The sequence below is a fragment of the Mustela putorius genome, unplaced genomic scaffold (assembly GCF_011764305.1).
Source record: "Mustela putorius furo isolate JIRA1106 unplaced genomic scaffold, ASM1176430v1.1 tig00000224_pilon_pilon_pilon, whole genome shotgun sequence".
In the NCBI taxonomy this organism is placed as follows: Eukaryota; Metazoa; Chordata; class Mammalia; order Carnivora; family Mustelidae; genus Mustela; species Mustela putorius.
Window position 1 is genome coordinate 24,199,318 of NW_025421321.1, and position 20,726 is coordinate 24,220,043.

Consider the following 20,726-nt stretch of genomic DNA (forward strand, 5'->3'; position numbering starts at 1 on the left):
ATAAACAGAAAACTAAAATTCCTTGGGGTGTGATTAATCTTCCATCTTTACCCCTGTTTTAACTATGGGAAGACATTCTTTCTCAGCCATAGCTCTTTGTGCTAAATATAACCTTTTTTTTTTTTTTTAAATAACTTGCTCATTAGTTAATCTTTCTAATCCCTTCCCAGTATGGAAAAGGGATATATGTTCCTCAGATCACAAGACAAGGAACTAAAAAAAGGCCATTGATGTTACTTACGCTGTGGGTTGGATCTTGGTTATTAGTTGTCCTTAGCTATTGTTAATTGCCCAGTGGCCCAGAGAGCATCAGCTAAGATACAGTTGCAGACAGGTTACAAAACCACAAGGTTTTTTGTCTGCTCTCATCTTCCCAGTTATGTCAACATATGTTTATTAGATTGCATACAGGACCAGCTTTGGGATTCCTCCATTTCCTTCTCCTTGGAGCATAGTTGGGTGGGGCCAAGCAGAAGCAGAGTTGGCTACAGGGACTACTAGGGTGGAAAGAGTAGCTGCTCTTCTGGCCCCCCCGTGCCATAGGCTGCCTCGGTGACACTGGGAAGGGCACTTTCCAGCCCTGTGCCTCAGTGTTCTCATCTTTAAGAGAAACAGTCCTGCCTCACACAGGGCTTCCAGGAAGATAGAAGGCATGCATGTGAGTGCATTCTGGAAAAGAACCTGATTATCAGTTAAGAGTCCTGCTGTGTATTCGCTTTTCTTTCTGTCCCAAGTCAAGAGTGTCACCCAGTATTGCCATACCTGCACCACTTGGCCTCTTCGTACGTTCATTGCCTCCCTTAGTGAATACTGACTGACTACCCTCGTTACACGAGACAGCACACCAGCAGTTTGAGAGGTGGAACAGCACAGGGCTTACTGAGGCACAAGCTTCTCACCCTTGGGGATGTAGTCTTACAAAACAAAGAAAATATGTGTAAGCAAATTATAGTACCTGGCAATGGGAAATTGTGAGTAAAGTGAAGGAGTATTGGAAATTGTGGCGTGTGTTTGTGGAGTGTTGGCTAGTCCAGGTTGTGTGAGAAAGAAAGCTTGAGAAGAAATAGTAGGCTATAGAATTAGTAGTGGCTCTTACAGGGAGCCTGATAAGTACTCAGTGGTTAGAAGGAAGGGAAGGAAAGTTAAGGCAGATTCTAGAGGATTAAGGGGCTTAGACTTTATTTTTGTAGATTGTAGGGCACTTTTGAGTAATTTTGAGCTTGGAGAAAGTGTGTTCGCAGCCATGCTTCTGGAAGATCAACCAGGGGCCGTGCATAAAGTGAATTGGGTAGTAGGGAAAGCCAGTGAGGAAGCTCTTGCTTCAAGTCTGCTTATGCAACCGTGAGAGTCTGAACTATGAGTGACAATAAAGATTCCATGGATAGAATCATCTGGACTCAGATTTGGTGACCAACTGAAGACCGGGTAACAAGAAGATAAGGATGTCCAAAGACTCAGTGACTGGAAGCGGGTCTGGTGGCATCAGCAGATAGGAGGAGTCAAGAAGCCCAAGCCCAGTTTGGGAGTGGACATAGGCAAGGAGATAAGCCTGCTGGTCTGGCAAGTAGTCACATCACTAAGAATGTTCCCTGAATTCTTACCGTGGTCCTCATTTTTCTCTAGAAGTTTTCTTCTTGGTAGCTTGGGATCCTAGAGAGGAAGGATCATGTCTCTTAAGACTTTTATGTTTTGTTGCATTGGTAGAAGGTATTTATGAATATTCGTATCATAAAAGTCAATGAAATGGTTCCATCTGCATCAGACTTAAAATTAATACACCAAGGGCAGAGTTCTCCAATATAAACACTGGGCCTGTTTCAGTGTTGAACAGTTGTTCTGGGTGGTCGCGCTGTGAGCAGAATACTGAACAAAACCTTCTTTGGGTTACAGATATCAGTGTGGACCACCCTGATGAGAAGTCCATTATCACTTATGTGGTGACCTATTACCACTACTTCTCTAAGATGAAGGCCTTGGCTGTTGAAGGAAAACGAATTGGAAAGGTGAGTTCACACCAGTTTTATAAGTTGTGAGACACGATTAAAGTTCTCATCTTAATGTAGCACCAACAAGCCCCTTTCCTCCCGTGCACTCATCAGTTCAGCCGGTAATGGTTTGTGGTGGGCACCCCCAGAGGCAGGGATGTAGGCAGAAGCCTCTTCATCCCTAGGAGTGACAGGAAGTAGGAGCAGCAGCTACAGTATTTAGGGAGAGATTTGAGGAGCTTCTCAGACCCAGAGACTCTCCTCCCCTCAACCTTACCAGAAAATGGGGTGTTGGATATCTGATAAGTTGGCTGATGTCACGGGCGTGAAATCCTACTTACTCAGTTGAAAAGGCCCCACTATTGCACTTTTTTAGTTTTCATTTGGCTAATGTTCACCTGCCATATATTCCTGAATACCTCAGACCAGGTGATACTGTCTTCTCATTGCAGCAAGAGTGGAAAATTCATGGGCATTCATGGGACAGCACCAAGCAACACAGAGCCCTTGTTGTTATTCTAGGAATTCTGGAGCTGAGGCCACAGGAGTCCTTCAGAATCTTAAACCCTTTGCCTGGAGGTTGGGAGGTTACCAAACCAATTACAGTTAAGCTGTCATTGCTTACAAGTAGTAGTTACAGTCTGAGTGCCTATTAACACACAGTTCCTTGAGTTTAAAATGCTTAGGCCAGAGTAGCCTAGAACTGTTCCTGAGCCAGTCATTAAGTGTGCCTGTGCTCCTATAGAGTTATAATCCTGTCTCCCATACTTGGCAATATGATCTTACTGTTCTGTTTTTCTCACTCTCATTTACAGGTGCTTGACAATGCTATTGAAACAGAAAAAATGATTGAAAAGTATGAGTCACTTGCCTCTGACCTTCTGGAGTGGATTGAACAAACCATCATTATCCTCAACAATCGCAAATTTGCCAATTCTCTGGTTGGGGTTCAACAACAGCTTCAGGCCTTCAACACTTACCGCACTGTGGAGAAACCACCCAAGTAAGATGCAGATTGGATGCATTACCAGTTGCAGAGAGAGATGATGGCAGCCTCAGACTCCTGTTCTGACTTCATTGACCTCATCTTTTAATGAGTGCCTCTTACCAGGGGCCTGTCTTACTCCTTTTCATCTGACCCTGAGTGGCTGAGCTCTGTTACAAACCACGCCCTCTGTGAGCCCTTCCGAGCATTTTCTGCCCCTGGTCTCATGATACTGATACGTGAGACTCCTAAGAGGTGGTACAGGTCTCCGGTCCCCTTTTCCCAAACTCTTATGCCCAATGTGTTTCAGAATTCCTTACACTTTGGATTTTAGAGAAGTAGCTGAGTACCTGTATATAGTTTATTGTAAGACTCACAGTGGGCTTGAGACAGTAGCCCATTGTCAGGCCTACTAGCAAGTCTGTAGCAAAGTGTATAACTACAACATGTTGAATAAAGGCAGACAGTAAATAGTTTTGTGTCTGTCTGTCCAGATCAGTTTTTGCTATCCCCCGAACTGATTTTTGACTTGTTTTTGAAAATTGTAATTGTCACATAAGGATTATAGACCTTATCCCTTCTTAGAGTTCTAAAGTCATTCTTCCTTTTTCTATAACCCAGCTTAGTTGTGAATTCCTTTCTGCAGTCTCTGAAATCCATTGAAAGTTACACTAGGTAGTCATTTGAAGTGATTCTTGCTGAATATATTCAGCTGTGCTCTTTGAATGAAGTCCATTGTCCAGGATGTATAGTCTAAACTTTGAAGGAAGTGATTAGTAAAAGCACGGTATTGTGATCCCCCAAATATAAATCTCAGTGGCAGCAACCAGCCAACCCCACCAGAATTCACAGTTGGGTGCATTTTGCGGTCTATAATACCCAAAAAAACTAATGCACTGTGTTTTCTCCATAATGAGTTCCACATAAATCAGACCAGAGATAAATGGCTTTTAAAATTGTATGGCTGCGTTGAAAGGTTTTTTCCTCCAAAAGCAAATGAATTTTTGCCCTTGAAGGAACAGAAAACATATTTTTTTTCCCCTGTACTTAGGTTTACTGAGAAGGGGAACTTGGAAGTGCTGCTTTTTACTATTCAGAGCAAGATGAGGGCCAACAATCAGAAGGTCTACATGCCCCGGGAGGGCAAGCTCATCTCTGACATTAACAAGGTAAAGCTGATCCACCTGGTCCTGTGTGGGGCCTTGACCTTCTCTGTAAGATTCAGGTTCTAGGTCTTGATTGCTGAGAGGGCAGTCTGAAAGGGTCCGTCCTGGCCTGCTGAACTGAGGAGTGACAGCAGTGGCTCGGGTTTTGCAGAAGGTCAAGCAAATTCTTGTGGTGGGTTGGTCTATTAGAGTTTTAGAAGGTCATGTTAGATTTTATCAAACCAGTCTTGGCTTATTTTCTTTACCTTGCTACTCTCATCTGTCTAAGGCAGTCAACTGTAGCATCTTTAAGTTGCAGGAGGAAGAACCTGAAACCTTATTTCATATATCTGGAATCTCTAGGCGTTGGGGCTTAGGATTTTGGCTGTTTCTCTCAGAGAGGCTGTCCAACAGTTTCCATTTTGGTCTGTTTTGTCTGTAATTACAGAATTTGACAGTGGCCATTGTATCCAGAAAGAAATTTGAAAAATCTAGAACTGTGGTCAGTTTTACACAATTAGATTATTTTAAGTGGAATTTTTTAAATGTAAGATATATTTCATAGAAATTAATTTACTGTGACACATTTGGTGAAGATTTTGAACAAAATCATCAGGTGTGTGAATTAAAAAACAGGTAGCTCAAAAAAAAGGTGGGGTGGGGTGCCTGGTTGGCTTAGTTGGAGAAAGTGTACATCTCATAATCTTGGGGTCATGAGTTTGGTCCCCACATTGGGCATAAAGATTACTTAAATAAATAAAATGTTAAAAATAAAAAAAATTTTTTTTAAAGTGGCTCAGGATGGGATGACTAAGAGTTTGTAATATGATTTCTTTCTGAGAAATCATTTATCTTTTATATATCATCAGATCTGTTGAAGGTAATTACTTTGTTTCCTCTCAAAGTAAGAGATTTATAATTTAGTTATATTGCTCCTTATCTACACTGTTTTGTTTTCCAAATATAACACAGGGCTTAGATATAGACAGGAGAGAGTGTTCCCATGAGGCTAAACTGAGAGAAAACGGTTTTTCTCAAGGCTTAAGAGTCAGTGAGGGTGGAAATGGGATGTCCCTTTTACAAAGTTCTCAGGTCTTACTGAGAAGTCATAGCTGTTGACTGTAGCCAAGGAAAGTACATTGAGCGTTGCAGAGAACTGTTCCTTTTGCCTCTGTAGGCCTGGGAAAGACTGGAAAAAGCAGAACATGAGCGAGAACTGGCTCTGCGGAACGAGCTCATCAGACAGGAGAAACTGGAACAGCTCGCCCGCAGATTCGACCGCAAGGCAGCTATGAGGGAGACCTGGCTGAGCGAAAACCAGCGTCTGGTGTCTCAGGTCCTGCTCTAGACCTCGTTCGGGGACCCACTCCCGGGGTCATCTAGAAACGTAGACCATCCTTGAGGGCCATAGGACAGCTGCTTATCAACACCTGCTGTTCTGAAGTAACTCGAGTCCTCTTGCTCACTTCCCATGAAGAGGATGTTTATCATTTCTGATGTGCTTGGTCTTCTGTTTGTCTGACTTTTCATAAATTTGGAAGCAGCTCAAGCAGAGTTTGTTTAGACCCAGTGAGTGAGTGTGAACTGCTCACATTTATGTAATGTTAGATGTTTCTCTTACCTTTCATCTTTGACCATCTGATCCTTCAAGGCAGTTGGACCGGTCACGAAAGAAGTAAAAAGTGACTTTCCCTTCTTGTGTTCACACAAACTGTCACCTGCTCCAGTCACATAAGTATAAGGTGCTAGATAGAAGCTTGCACCCCTCTGTAAGACGAGTACTTGCTGATTTGCCTTGGGGAAGGCATCTGAGCTCTAGCGAGGAGTTTTAAGTGTCCTACAGAAGGCAGAGACCAGCAGCTGGCGGGGCTCAAGTCAGTGTGGCTTTAGGACCACCATAGATTCAACCTCTGTTTCTTTGTTCCAGTTGGATGGCTTTTTAATTTTGTGTGTGTGTGTGTTTTTCCCCCCATTTCTCTGTAGGACAACTTTGGTTTTGACCTTCCTGCAGTTGAGGCCGCCACGAAAAAGCATGAGGCCATTGAGACAGACATTGCCGCATACGAGGAGCGTGTGCAGGCTGTGGTCGCCGTGGCCAGGGAGCTCGAAGCAGAGAACTACCATGACATCAAGCGCATCACAGCAAGGAAAGACAATGTCATCCGGCTTTGGGAGTACCTACTGGAATTGCTCAAGGCCCGGAGACAGCGTCTCGAGATGAACCTGGGGTTGCAAAAGATATTCCAGGAAATGCTCTACATTATGGACTGGATGGACGAAATGAAGGTAGAACTTGAGTGATAGGAGGCCAGAGCTGATCCAGTAGGACGTCTCTTTCCTCCTCCCTCACCCCCCGCTGACTGCACAGCATCCAGGGTGCCCTCACTGCCCACTCTGTAAAGTCAAAGGGGGCCATATTACCTGTGGGAAGATTGTTAGATCAGGAGTTAAATGAGATAAAAGGTGTAAAAAAGTTGTATTGAAAACCAGTTCCATAGCTAGAGATCTGCCGCAGTAATTTAAATTTAATTCAGATCTGTTCCACCATAGGGAATCAATCAAATTAAGATTTTCTGTGTTTTTAGCTCTTGAGGGTTGAACCAGCTTTCTATGTCATTGATCAGTGTGTGAGTGGCTCGTTGAGGGGGGAATCCAGGAAGCTAATGTGGGCAGATGGGAGGAGAGGGGTAGGCAGTGTGGGCGGAATGTGTGTCGGGAACCAGGGAACCTGTGTTCACATTGTCATTGCTGGTTGCATGCAGTCTCCTTGAGCCTCCTTTCTTCGTTTTTAATCTGGGATCGCTCTAACCACCTCCCTCATTCGGTTACAGCGAGGGTAAAGTGTGGTAATAGGTGTACACATAGGATGGGACTGGCTGGAAAGGGCTGCCATTGCCAGTTTGTGCTTCCCCTTCCTTAATTAAGAGCCCTGAGCATAGACTTCCAAGCTTTCCTTCTGCCCAGGAAGAGACCTGCCATTGTGCCAGATCCCTGTGCCCGTTTGTGTTCTCTGCTACAGGCGGTAGAATGCTCATCCATGTCAAGTAGACCCCAGCTGGAAGTCATGTAGCTCCGAAGCTAGAACAGAACAGGGCAGTTTGCAGACAGTGCAGTGAAGGCCCCTTTATCTCAGCGTGCTGCGTTCCCAAGCTTGACCTTCTGTGAGGGATTTCTTCCTGGGATATAAGCCCTCGTCTTTTGCTTAACCTCTTGAGCCATTCCTGGCAGAGGGATGGGGTCGCTTCGTCCCATCAGTTTGCCCTCTTATTGTCCCAGTTTTATGATGTTCTCAAGTATGGTCTGTGTTGACCTTTCAAAGTAGAAATGTTCATAAAATCTAGCAGTGAGGCACTTTTCATTTTAGAAATCATGTTGTACATTAAGGTTCAGATTTTGGGCCAGAGACTTCCCTTAGAAGTAGGGGTGAAGTACACATTCCATCTGGAGAGGAAGTCAGATGAGGCCCTCAAATTGGGTTGATGGAAGGAAGAAAAGAAAGTGTTAGTGGACTCCCTCCTAAGCAGAAAGCCACCTGACCCTGTTTTTACTTGGTTAGAGATGTGGTTTATAAGCTTTCAACTAGATTCTTCTCCCATTGACAAGGTGAGTATTACCAAGGCACACCAATAAGCTTTTAGCTGAGGAAAACATCCTCAGAGGGGGTCAGCAACTCCTGGGAGATTTCTTTTAACTTTGAAATAACTACAGCGTTTCTCTCTTCTCTTCTGAAATATCGTTGCTGTGGCGGTTTCTTCTTCGAGCCCCAGTTAACATGTCCTGCTGGCCCCCATTCGTTTTTTTTCTATTCTGTTCTTAGTGTATTTTTGACCTGTTTATTCCAGGGTAGATAATCTTCACTTTATTGTGTCTCTCCTGATGCAGGCTTTCAGGTTTGTTTTTTGTTTTGTTCCGATTTGCTTGTTGTTCTGCTCCCCTAGAGATGCAGGGAGGGTGGCTGGCTCTCAGCTTGTCCACAGAGTACGAGACACTGAAGTTAAGGTTGTCTGCACAGATGGGCCCTCTGTTTTCTCTGGTGCACAGGTGCTATTACTGTCTCAAGACTATGGCAAACACTTGCTTGGCGTGGAAGACCTGTTACAGAAGCACGCCCTGGTCGAAGCGGACATTGGCATCCAGGCAGAGCGGGTGAGAGGTGTCAATGCTTCTGCCCAGAAGTTTGCAACAGACGGGGAAGGTAAGAATGGACTGTGGTAGGCCTTACTTCCCCACCACCATGGCCATCTCTGTAGAAGTAGCTAAGTTGTCTGTGCCATTGGGGTTTTTGACATTCCTGTACCGTTGTAGGTTCCCAGTGGGTTTGTGGTGGGTACATGAGATGCAGGAGGGTAGCCTTCTGGATACTTACCTCGGTCAGCTTTTCTGAAGTGGACATGTATTTCCATTAAGTACTCCAGTACTGCTTGGTTTTGAGTGGCGGTATTCAGCAGTCAAACTTTGCCTAGACCACACTCGATGCATATCAGCACCCTGGTGTGGCTACTCAAACATCTCTTGGCTTTCACTTCTGGTGGTTATGTTTCTTTGTTTAAAGGATCTTGGAAGGATTTTGTTGTGTTTTTTATATTTGAGAAACAGTTAAATGCAGCTGACCTTTTTCTTACAATGTATATACTTTTTTTTGGTTCATGAATGATCACTTTGCCCTTGGGTCAAAAAATAACACTACCTACCTCCAGGCAAGGCCCTGGGAGGTTCTCCATTGCCTTATCACATGGCTCTGCACTGAGAGTGAAGCTGGTAATCTAGTGGTGAGAAAACGGGCATAACTCACTACTTCAAACGGGCAGGGGCCTGTGCTTTAACTCTCCGACTTCCACATTCCTTCCATGCATTAAATAGGTTACAAGCCCTGCGACCCTCAGGTGATCCGCGATCGCGTGGCCCACATGGAATTCTGTTACCAAGAACTCTGCCAGCTGGCAGCTGAGCGCCGGGCCCGTCTGGAAGAGTCCCGCCGCCTCTGGAAGTTCTTCTGGGAGATGGCGGAAGAGGAGGGCTGGATACGGGAGAAGGAGAAGATCTTGTCCTCGGACGATTATGGGAAGGACCTGACCAGCGTCATGCGGCTGCTCAGCAAGCACCGGGCGTTCGAGGATGAGATGAGCGGCCGCAGCGGCCACTTCGAGCAAGCCATCAAAGAAGGTGAAGACATGATTGCGGAGGAGCACTTCGGGTCCGAGAAGATCCGAGAGAGGATCCAGTACATCCGGGAGCAGTGGGCCAACCTGGAGCAGCTCTCGGCCATTCGCAAGAAGCGCCTAGAGGAGGCCTCGCTCCTGCACCAGTTCCAGGCGGATGCCGACGACATCGACGCTTGGATGCTGGACATCCTCAAGATTGTCTCCAGCAACGATGTGGGCCACGACGAGTACTCCACACAGTCTCTGGTCAAGAAGCACAAGGACGTGGCGGAGGAGATCGCCAACTACAGGCCCACCATCGACACGCTGCACGAGCAGGCCGGTGCCCTGCCCCAGGAGCACGCCGAGTCTCCGGACGTGAGGGGCAGGCTGTCAGGCATTGAGGAGCGGTACAAGGAGGTGGCTGAGCTGACACGGCTGAGGAAGCAGGCACTGCAAGACACCCTGGCCTTGTACAAGATGTTCAGTGAGGCTGATGCCTGTGAGCTCTGGATCGACGAGAAGGAGCAGTGGCTCAACAACATGCAGATCCCAGAGAAGCTGGAGGACCTGGAGGTCATCCAGCACAGGTGAGTGGGAGCGCTGTCCTTGCTACAGGGCCACCAGCGTCCCCTCGCTACCGCCCAGGACCCAGCATCTGAGTACCCTGTTGAATTGCTTTCCAGATTCGAGAGCCTTGAACCGGAAATGAACAACCAGGCTTCCCGGGTTGCTGTGGTGAACCAGATTGCACGGCAGCTCATGCACAGTGGCCACCCAAGTGAGAAGGAAATCAAAGCCCAGCAGGACAAACTCAACACGAGGTGAGCGTGCAGTCTGCACCAGGCTGGCTCCCTGTGTGCTGGACCAGGGAGGGCGAGGTCACTGGTGAGCCTTGCTGTCAGGAATTTCCCAGACAGGGTCACTGATAAGATGGCCCTGATGTCACAGCATTGGCATCTGCCTTTCAACACACCCTGGTTTTGCAAGAAGTGTCCTTTAGGGTGATGTCATTCAAGGTAGCCTGGCACCTGCCTGCCTGTCCCCACATCAGAAGTTAAGGTGTTAGTGTGAGACCTGTGCCCAGCGTGGAGGACCAGGGCATCATGGTGATACTGCTATTGTCTCTTTTGAGATGATTTCTGGAACATAATTTTAGCATATTTTAGACGTACTTAGGGAGTAGAAGTCCTGGTTATCAAGTTAGACCTTTGTCCTGATGTTATCTTTCTGTTGAATAAACACATTTGAGTAGGTTGTGGTAGCCTTGGTTCTGAAGGGGACTGTCAGGCATGTTTGGGTTTGGAAAATGTTCATTAGGTGTAGTTCAGAGATAAAGTAAAAAGCATGTAGCAGAAATGGAGTTACAGAAAGTAACCGACTCTGGGGTACAGATGTGCTGTCTACCCTGGAACTCCTTGAACAAGTGCCTCTTCGTGTCAGGCTTTTTCCAGATTATGTCACATCTTTGAGTTGTTTCGATAATTTGGGGTACATGTACTGAGTGAGATGATTTTCCAAAAAGCATTTGTTCTCATAGCATAGGGGGAGAGAAAAAATGATAGCTTTGACCTTGACTGTTAATGTCACCATGGAGCCATGAGCTGTCAGCCCATCTCTGACATGGTTCTCTCTGTGCCTTTGTGCCCATAGGTGGAGTCAGTTCCGAGAGCTGGTGGACAGGAAGAAGGACGCTCTTCTCTCTGCCCTGAGCATACAGAACTACCACCTTGAGTGCAATGAAACCAAATCCTGGATTCGAGAGAAGACCAAGGTCATCGAATCCACCCAGGACCTGGGCAACGATCTGGCCGGCGTCATGGCCCTGCAGCGCAAGTTGACCGGCATGGAGCGGGACCTCGTGGCCATCGAGGCAAAGCTGAGCGACCTGCAGAAAGAGGCCGAGAAACTCGAGTCCGAGCACCCCGACCAGGCTCAGGCCATCCTGTCTCGGCTGGCCGAGATCAGCGACGTGTGGGAGGAGATGAAGACCACCCTGAAAAACCGCGAGGCCTCCCTGGGAGAGGCCAGCAAGCTGCAGCAGTTCCTGCGGGACCTGGACGACTTCCAGTCCTGGCTCTCCCGGACCCAGACGGCCATCGCCTCTGAGGACATGCCCAACACCCTGACCGAGGCAGAGAAGCTCCTCACACAGCACGAGAACATCAAAAACGAGATTGATAACTACGAGGAGGACTACCAGAAGATGAGGGACATGGGCGAGATGGTCACCCAGGGACAGACCGACGCCCAGTACATGTTTCTGCGGCAGCGGCTGCAGGCCCTGGACACTGGGTGGAATGAGCTCCACAAAATGTGGGAGAACAGGCAGAATCTCCTTTCCCAGTCACATGCCTACCAGCAGTTTCTTAGGGACACGAAGCAGGCCGAGGCCTTCCTTAACAACCAGGTACTGCTCCTCAAGTTCCTTTGCTTTCCTTCCTGGGAGAGTAGGTCCTGCTTGTCCTTTGGAACTTTCTACCCAGGCTGCTGGTCCAGAGCAATCCTGTGTGAAAACAGGATAATTGAGGGGCTTTACACCCCAGACTTCCAAGGCATTGAAACCCATCCCAAAGTAGGGGATGGGAGCTGAAGGCTCCTGCGGGAGTGTCTTGCCCTGCACAGTAGCATTCTGTTTCAGCCGCTTTCGAGGCTCTCTTGTGTTCATAGTATGTCCTCATAGTATTGCATTAAATTGGCAATATTCTGTAAGGCAGTAATCCAGTTTGAGATGAATTGACAAGTGCACTAGGGGATTTTTTGGTTTGTTTGTTTGTTTGTTTTTCCTTTTCTTTCTTCTTTTCTTTCCTTCTTTTTTTTTTTGATGGGGGAACTAAGTGGCTCTTGCTCTCGAAGAGTCAGTAATTCTCCCAATGACACAAGGCAAAAACTAGAGAAAGAAAATGGCTGAAGATGGTGGCCAGTAATCAGGGTTGTTCATTTCTTTTCAAGAGAGAGTTTGAAGAGTATGTTGCCACTAGGTGGTGGGCACATAAGGGGACCCTGGTGGCTGATGCATAAAGCACTGCTTGGTTTCCTCACGTACTTTGGGAAAAAATTGAACTACTGAAAGAAATTTCATTCCTTATGGGGTCTCACTAGTTGTTTTTTCCTCTGAACCTTTTGTTTTCTCTGATTCAGTAGATTAAGTATAGTGGAGCAAGTGTTATAAAGTATGTGTTGCATGGAAACTTAGGACTAGGGAAGAGTGCTTTTGTTATTCTGAAAACGAGTTGTATTTCATAGTTTTTCATCCTGCTGTGATTTTGGTTCTCTCTCTTGGAAAAAGGAGTATGTTTTGGCCCACACTGAAATGCCCACCACCTTGGAAGGAGCTGAAGCAGCTATTAAAAAACAAGAGGACTTCATGACCACCATGGACGCCAATGAGGAGAAGATCAATGCTGTTGTGGAGACGGGCCGGAGGCTGGTGAGCGATGGGAACATCAACTCTGATCGCATTCAGGAGAAGGTGGACTCCATCGATGACAGGTATGGCACCCTGGGGCTCCTGAGGGAGTCTGGCACCCTGAGACTCCCAAGCTTCTGAAGATTTAGTCCCAAGTCGTTGGGACTGTGGGTATAACTTTCCCAGTGGTCAGGGTCTGGACAGCTGGTAAAATTTAAATCACTTGGCAACACATGGCTGCCTAGAAATGTGGTTGTCATGGTCAGGCATGTAGAGGTGCTCACCAAAGAAAAGAAAACCTGAGAAGCCAAGCCAATACCTAATCAAAGCTTTGTAAGAGCCATGATGCCAGTTAGCAATCAGATATAAGCTGTGCCCTGCGAGAGTTGATGTGTGTGTAGCCTATCACATGATGGGCCCCTAGCCCTCAGCATGGCTCCCTAGCTGAGTCCACGTTTACCTTCATGCGAACTAGACTTCTCCGAAGTCTTCCAAGAGTGAGTAGGGAGGGACGCCAAGGTTTGCTTGTCCGAAGTACATAGCAGAGCCCCAAAGGAATATTATCAGGCCCTTCTCAGAAAATTGGCTTGGATAATGCCCTAATAGGATTTTTTTATGGTGAGGGAAGAAACCCCTTTCCTCTTCTGCCAAGGCATCTCCAAGATTTGATACTCTTCTTTGAGTTTTGTTTACTCATTTATTTGCAGTTAGGATTTTCTCCCCCACTGAAGGCCATTGTATTCTGTTTGTAACTAAAGTGGGAGGTCAGGGTAGATCAAGGTTTGGATGCACCAGGAAAGGCGGGTCTGATCTGACCAGTTGCATCCAGTTTAGCCTATCTGGGTCAGTCTCTGGCCTCTGTCGTGTCGTGTCCGTGTCCCGCCCCCCCCCCCTAATCTTCTGTGCTCCAGTTTGGGCAGGATTTAAGGGCTCATTGTGAGACTGATGTAATTGAGAAACAGGCTTCCATTCCGGCTTTCAAGGGCTGTGGAAAGGAAGAACTTGCTGAGAACATTTCCTTGCGTATCATACCCAAGAGGGTCTCGTGGGATCCTACACCATATGAACTTTTTATGCTATGGAGTGAAAGGGGGAATTACTCCTCCCTCTGAAGACTGTTTGGCTATAGCACTTCCAAGTCTGTCTTTTTCACTGATTCAGAACCTCAGCCATGTCTTGGAGGGGTGCTCCTGTGGAATAGGGCATAACATGTATTATCATTTTGTATCTGTTGCTCTTCAAACAATTGCAAAAGAATTCACTAAACCCTTGAGTGAGTGTAAAAAACAAAGATTAGGCAGAGTATTGTTAACTTAGAGAAAAAGAATTTCCTTTCTTCCTAATGTTAAATCTCAAGTTATTTTGTAAATACAACACGTCCTGCTCCTCTGTGGTGGATGCATCCAGCTGGTTTCCTGAGGGCGGACTTGGCGGTTAGGGACACGTGTTTCTAGGCAGGCGTGCAGCCCCCCTGAGCTTTCCTGCATGTGTTTGTATGTCCCCTGGTGCTGCAGCTGTGAGGGGTTTTGGGAAGCAGGTGATATTGTCAAGACTGGAGACTCCCGGATAGGAGAGAGCATTTCAGCAGCCCTCAGTTGTGGTTTAACCTTCCTTTTGCCCTTGACTCAGAGTCGGGGCTCCTGGGGTTCCAGAGTCTCCTTAGGATTTCTGTCTTAAGATGAAATGGATCGTACTGTCCATAAACAGAAGAAAGAAGGGGGGTGGGGAGGAGGGCTTTGCTTTTCAGGACAACTGCATTTTCCCCAGTTGTGTTCACTGAATTCTGGTTTCACTTTCATATCCGCCAGAGGTCTCATGATCAGAAACTCACCCCAGAGGAATCTTGTCCATTATCAAAATACACAAATATGTGAGTTCTCGGTGCTGTAGTGGCACAAGCTGAGTAAATCTTTGAATCTTAACGTCTAACCCCCTGTCCAGAAACATTGTGATGCTCTTATAAAGCTGTATTCATAAAACATAGAATCATTATAATGTGCTTATGTTCTGGAAATCTTGTTGATTACCACTGAGTTTGTTGAAATGAAAAAATACTAGAACAAAGACCCTGGCTCTTGACAGATGGGGGTGGGGTGCAAGTGACCTTTAAAGTGCTCGTGCCTGGGTGGAAAGGAGCCTGCGTCCAAGCCCGGCCCAGGGGGTGCAAATGAGTAAGCTTTCTGGCTCATAGGGAGTTCCAGCCTCCATATAGTCCTGGGAGAGCAAGGAGCCAGGATCCGGCTTCGTAAGGCTAGACCCTGTCTCACCCGGGGAAAAGGCTTTTGTATTATCCATCTGTTTCATTCAGGCACCTGTGGTGCTTTACTTTTTACAAGAACCAGAGCTAGAGCTAGCGTCTGCCTCAGAGGATGAAGGAGCTTCTCAGTCTCACTGTAGGGGTAGAAGGTGAGAAGTGGAAGTAAAGCAACAGATTTAACCTTGCCCCAAACAAAGAGCACCCTAAGGACTGTAGGAAACTATGGCCAAGTTTTAGAAGTTCCTTCCCAATAATTAAATCCATGATCCAACTTGAAAGTCCTTCCTCAAACGCCATTGGTTGCCGCTGGTGAACAGTGAAGCCACACTCGCTTTTTTCTGAGTCAGCAACAAGTGTCATGCTGCCACTGTAGCTGTTTTTCATTCCGCAGAGCGTACCCCTCAGACGCCATCATCATGACCTCTTGGAGATCTGTGTGATTTGGACATGGGGCCCCAAGTCACCATTCAGGCTTTCCTTTCTTCCTGGTCCCACTAGAATTGAGAGACTGCCCAGCCAGAAATCTGTTGGGCATGTCTGAGACTTGAATATACATTCAGCTACAGAATCCAGTTCCATTCAGGATTCTGTCTGGTTGTGTTTATGTGTGGTAAGACTTCTCGGACAGTGTTTGAATTATTTTGATTTCCACCATTGCCCTGAGCTTCAAGGGTGCGTGTCCTGTTGTGGCTGTCAGTTTCTGATTCCTCCTCACCTTCGGAGCACTTGGCTGTGGCACCATGGAAGAAACCTGGGTCTCTTACTCAAGACCTTGACCAAAGGCAGAACCTCCTGCATTTTTGTGCCTGACTCCAAATTACCTTCCACCTAAAGATGGGCTTTATCTTCTTATAACCCCCTACAAACAGTGACTGGAATTTGAGGCTTGGGAACTTAAACTTTTTTTGGACATTCCTTCCCCACTCATATTTTTAAACAGTAATTCCTTTAGCCCAAATTCATCAAAAGTATTTTAAGTTTTTTTTCAAATTTTTGGTATCTGAGAAAGAGTATCAAAGTAAAGAGGCTTTGGCCATTATTTTTTATTGTTATAAAAGAAATAGAATGTTAAAAATGTGGGGGGAGAAGCTGCAGCCTTTCATCTTATCCCTGGCACGTTTTAGTTTCTGCTTTCTGATTTGTGCGTTGGGGTTTTATACCACTGATCATGCATATACTCTTGTCATTTAACATTATTTAAGAAATACTTTTCTATTTTTGCATCTTACCTAAGTGATATAAAAGTACTAAGGTCCCTTTTCTTGAAGCTATTAAACCCCTTTCAACTAAAAAGAAAAATCAGAAGTCATTTTGCGTATCTGGCATATAGCTGGCGGTATTGTTTCCACTCATATTATTCCAGTTGCCCTGTAGTCACTGGCACCCTATAGGAGCAGAGAGCATTCCCTCTGGTTCCCTGGGCAGATGTTCCTGGGTGGATGATGTCTGCTGTGTTGCCACGGTCAGTTGTTTCGCCAGCATTCCCTGAGGGCCTGTGTTGCCCACAGCATCTCTGTAAAGTTGCTCTTGATCCTCTGAGGAAGGTGGGTTTTTTTTGTTTTGTTTTTTGTTTTTTAATTTTTTTGTATTTTTATTAACATATAATGTATTACTAGTCCCAGGGGTACAGGTCTGTGATTCACCAGGTTTATATACTTCACAGCACTCACCATAGCACATACCCTCCCCAGTGTCCATAATCCAACAACCCTCTCCCTACCCCGCTCCCTGCTGGCAACCCTCAGTTTGTATTGTAAGATTAAGTCTCTTATGGTTTGTCTCCCTCCAGATCCCATTTGTTTCATTTATTCCTTTCCTACCATGTTGCCTCCATGTTGCCTCTCAACTTCTGGGGAAGGTGCTTAAAGGTCTGTCAGCAGCCAGTGTTCCCTGAGCCACTCATGGCATCATGGAGAATTGAATTTGTATTCTTCCTTATTCCCCCAAGGGGACCCAACAAGAGAGACCTTGCCTGGGGCCGCAGGAAATTGCTTGGAGACTCAGAATGAAAACCCAACTTTTTCACCTGCCCCAGTTAACAGCCCTTACTTAGGTGGCTGGCTGGCTGGCTGGCTTAGGTTCCTTGGGAATATGGGAGAGACTGCGTTTGGGCAGTGCTGCACGCGTGGCTCTCAGTGCGGCGTAGTCCCTCCCCGGTGCAGAATAACTGCGTCAAGGCCACCCTTCTCACGGCTCTCCCGGCATTCCCATAGCTGGTCTTCATTGTCTCTGGTGGAGAACCTACGCCACTGGGCGCAGGAAGGAAGTTTGCTCTGGAGTTCTGGTACCGCCATGGTGTGTGCAGAGAAGCTGTGTGTCCAGCATTTGAGCTAGGGAGCCACCACCCCATTTCCCTTGTCACTCCCCAAGCTTAGCAGCTCCTACCAGTTTTTAGGAATTTTTGCTTAAGGTTTTGTGCTTCAGCTTCATTCAACCTTGATTACCTTTATCCGTTAATAAAGAGTGGGATCTAGTAGGTAGCGAATCTCATAGGTCTCGAAATTTTCATTCTTGGTTCATTGTTGTTTGAGGGGAGTTTTTCTCAGGGTGGGAAATACTTACCTAGGAGACATTAATTTAAAGCCAGGTATATGGTTATCTGTATTTTCTTAGCCACAAATTGTTATCCCAGTTTCTTGAAAATGAGTTTCACATTCTCCTGCAGTGCTGCCTGTGGGGACTTGTGCACAGCAGGTGCTCAGGTTTTCTCCCCTACACCAGATTAGGAAGCACTAGATTTATATGGCTTATTGGAGGCCATCCTTTGCCTGTTTTGTGGCTTAGACAAGTGTTTTGGTCTCTCATACTGTGGCTTACTCATTTGGAGGATGCTAAATTCTCTTGCTTATCTTGCCTTTTTGACATAATGCAAACTACAAGCAAACTGCTTTTATCCTGTGTAGAAACCCAGGAAAGACACTGAGTTGTAAATCCAGTCTCGGAAGATTCTGTGTTTCCTTTTTTGAAATTTATATTTTATTATTGTTAAAACAGACATCGGAAGAATCGCGAGGCAGCCAGTGAGCTTCTGATGAGATTGAAGGACAACAGGGATCTTCAAAAATTCCTGCAAGATTGTCAGGAGGTATGTTTCCCCTCAGCCCCTCTCCCTTCTTTCTTTCTAAGGAGAGTGAGAGCATTTGGCAGAAGAGCGCTTGGGATCATAAAATTACTTGAGGCCCAGAAATTCATTTCTGGCTGAGCCAGTATGGTAGCTTGTCCGCTCTCGAGCCTGCAGGCTACCACTTAGAGTAAATAGACTCTTCTAATCTAGAAGAGTCAGGAATTCTGTTCGTTATGGTGCACCCTAACAATATGTGGCTATTTAATTTTAAATTAATTAAAATTAAATAGAATTCAGAATATAGTGCTTCCATCATACTGGGTGTATTTTAAGTGCTCAATAGCCAACTGTGATTAGCAGCTGCCATATTGGACAATGCAGATCTAGAACATTTCCATTGTCAAAGACAGTGTGACACCCTAGAATGTTTAATCTAAATGCATTTAATATCATCTTGTAAGTAAGAAGGAAAGACCTAAGAGGAACAGGAACGGACTACCCAGGTAAGAAGCAAAGATTTTAAAAATACAGTCTGAGTTTCTTACTCACTGAAGACCTTGAAATACCCATCTTTCAGGTTCCATGCACACGTGTCTAACATGCCAAGAGCAACAATTCTGATTTCAGACTCCCGAGTTTTAACATGTGGTATTAATCTGATGATTCTCATACTATTTCTTGCTCCCCTGATACGTGCATGAACAAACTTGGAAAACTAAAGTTAGCCAGAAAAATGCAGTCCTTCTGCAAGCTAGTTGGAGAGAAGCATCTGGCTGCCTTCACGTATTCGTGACTTCATGAGCGCATCGCATTTTTCTGTCTGCCAGAGAACAACAGTGAGACGTTGTCTCTGGTTTCTTGGGTTAAATCCCCTCGGAGGCAGAAACGGGATGAAGAATATCCAAATGAAGCTGCATGGACCTTGGGGGAGAGCCCTTGGTGGGTGTGGGGACAGCATTAGGTTGTGTGCGAAGAACATGACTGAAATCACAACACTTTGCCTGCAAACACATGGCTGCGTGTTAGAAGAAATGTGGCCCTGACCGAAGGCATGTTAGATCATGTGTGACAAGTGATCCTTCATGTCCATTCATCTGCTGTCTTACTGTGAATCTTGCAGTATGCCCCAGCAGCTAAAGCTTCAGAAGGAAAGCCCTTGAGCTCTGTAGGTTAGGGTCTGTCAGCTTCCTGTGCCATGCTGATGAATCTAGATCGGTGGGGGATTTGCCTGGAGCCAGACAGGCTGCAGACCGGAGTGCCTCTTCATGTGACACTGAGCATTAATAACCCATTTGGATCAGATGCTCATTTAAAGAGGTATTATTAAAGCCTCTGCCTTTGGCCGAGGTCATGATCCCAGGGTCCTGGGATCAAGCTCCGCATCAGGCTCTCTCCTTGTCGGGGAGCCTGCTTCCCTTTTTCTCTCTCTGCCTGCCTCTCTGCCTAGTTGTCATCTCTATCTGTTGAATAAATAAATCTTTATTTAAAAAAAAAAAAAGAAATGTGTGGGAAAAGTAAGTGGATTTAAATTGATGGTCCTTCATAGTGGAATCAGAGGAAATCGTTTTACTATGTCATTAGATCTTCGTTACTACTTGTTCCAAATTAGCACCCTTGGTTTTAAGGAGTTGAGTCCCTACCATGCACCAATGACTTTTGGGCTTGCCTTGAGGACTCAGTCCTTCCGTGATTTCCCCTCAAATGTGCAGGAAGGTTTTGGCTGGCCTGGTATGTCTTGGGAATGACCTGCAGGTCTCTGTGACTGTTCTTTTCTTAACATTAAAAGTTAGTTCAACTGTAGGATCTGCTGGGGGGTGCCATCTCTCCCACATCAGCATGTAGAGTTTCTGTGGGATGTAGGTCAGGTTTGGAGGCTCCAGACCCTTGGTATGGAAGTGTGAGCAAAGAGGAGGTAATGTGGTAGTCTCTGGCTGTGAGCTCTACATCATTCAGCCTCATCAAAATATATACACTCTTTAAGCGTCCAACTCTTGATTTCAGCTCAGGTCATGATTTCAAGGTCATGAGACCGTGTCCCCAGTCGGGCTCCACACTGGGCACAGATTCTGCTTAAGAGTCTCCCTCTCATTCTGATCCTCCTCCCCCCCCCCCCCACTCTTTGTCTAAAAAAAATTAAGAAGTACCTTATAAGCCAGGATCTCTGAGAGTGGAGTTTGTATATGGACCAGCTTTGCATTTGAAAATCTACCTGTTAGGTTTTGAGAAACTCAGAACACCCAGAGGTCAGTTTAGGACCATTGCTGGCTGTGAGTGTTGTCCAGAGTTGGGAGGGAATCCAAGTTGTCTCCACAGTTCCTTCCCCTTGGGTGCCTTGGCTAGAGCAGACACAGGTTGTGAGATATGCCTTTGTTGCCACTCCCAGTAACCACTGCCTGGATGGGGACATTTACTGCAGAGGCCCCCCTGTTCCCAGTTATAGATGGGGATAAAAAGCACATCATGGTTTTTGTAGTGGTACTTCAGTGTGAATTCCTGAAAAGTGATTTAGAAGTTATTGGCTTTTCTGTTTTATTCCCTCACACTATAAGGAAACTGCACTCAGAAACTGAAGGGTTTTTTTAGAAGGGCAGTATTACTAGACTTGGGCGGCCCATGGGATAGCGAATTCCATTGCTTTGCTCTGAGCTTGAGTCAGTGATCAAAGCATTTTTCCTATCCTTTTCCAATCTGCACAATATTCTTTTCTGCAGAGAATGAGTATATTCTTAAATGACCTTTG

At 45.9% G+C, this 20,726-nt stretch overlaps 1 protein-coding gene across 6 annotated transcripts in view; it reads left to right on the forward strand.

The window, feature by feature from the left end:
- Positions 1-20,726, forward strand: part of SPTBN1 (spectrin beta, non-erythrocytic 1) — a 197,006-nt gene that overhangs the window by 142,514 nt on the left and 33,766 nt on the right. For all 6 annotated transcript variants that reach the window (XM_004775675.3, XM_013047393.2, XM_004775676.3 and 3 more), the window contains 11 exons: positions 1,891-2,003; positions 2,801-2,988; positions 4,022-4,139; positions 5,293-5,451; positions 6,099-6,401; positions 8,157-8,310; positions 8,976-9,846; positions 9,943-10,080; positions 10,910-11,666; positions 12,546-12,748; positions 17,917-18,007. In XM_004775675.3, the coding sequence (XP_004775732.1) occupies positions 1,891-2,003; positions 2,801-2,988; positions 4,022-4,139; positions 5,293-5,451; positions 6,099-6,401; positions 8,157-8,310; positions 8,976-9,846; positions 9,943-10,080; positions 10,910-11,666; positions 12,546-12,748; positions 17,917-18,007 (3,095 nt within the window). The remainder of the gene's footprint in view (positions 1-1,890; positions 2,004-2,800; positions 2,989-4,021; positions 4,140-5,292; positions 5,452-6,098; positions 6,402-8,156; positions 8,311-8,975; positions 9,847-9,942; positions 10,081-10,909; positions 11,667-12,545; positions 12,749-17,916; positions 18,008-20,726) is intronic.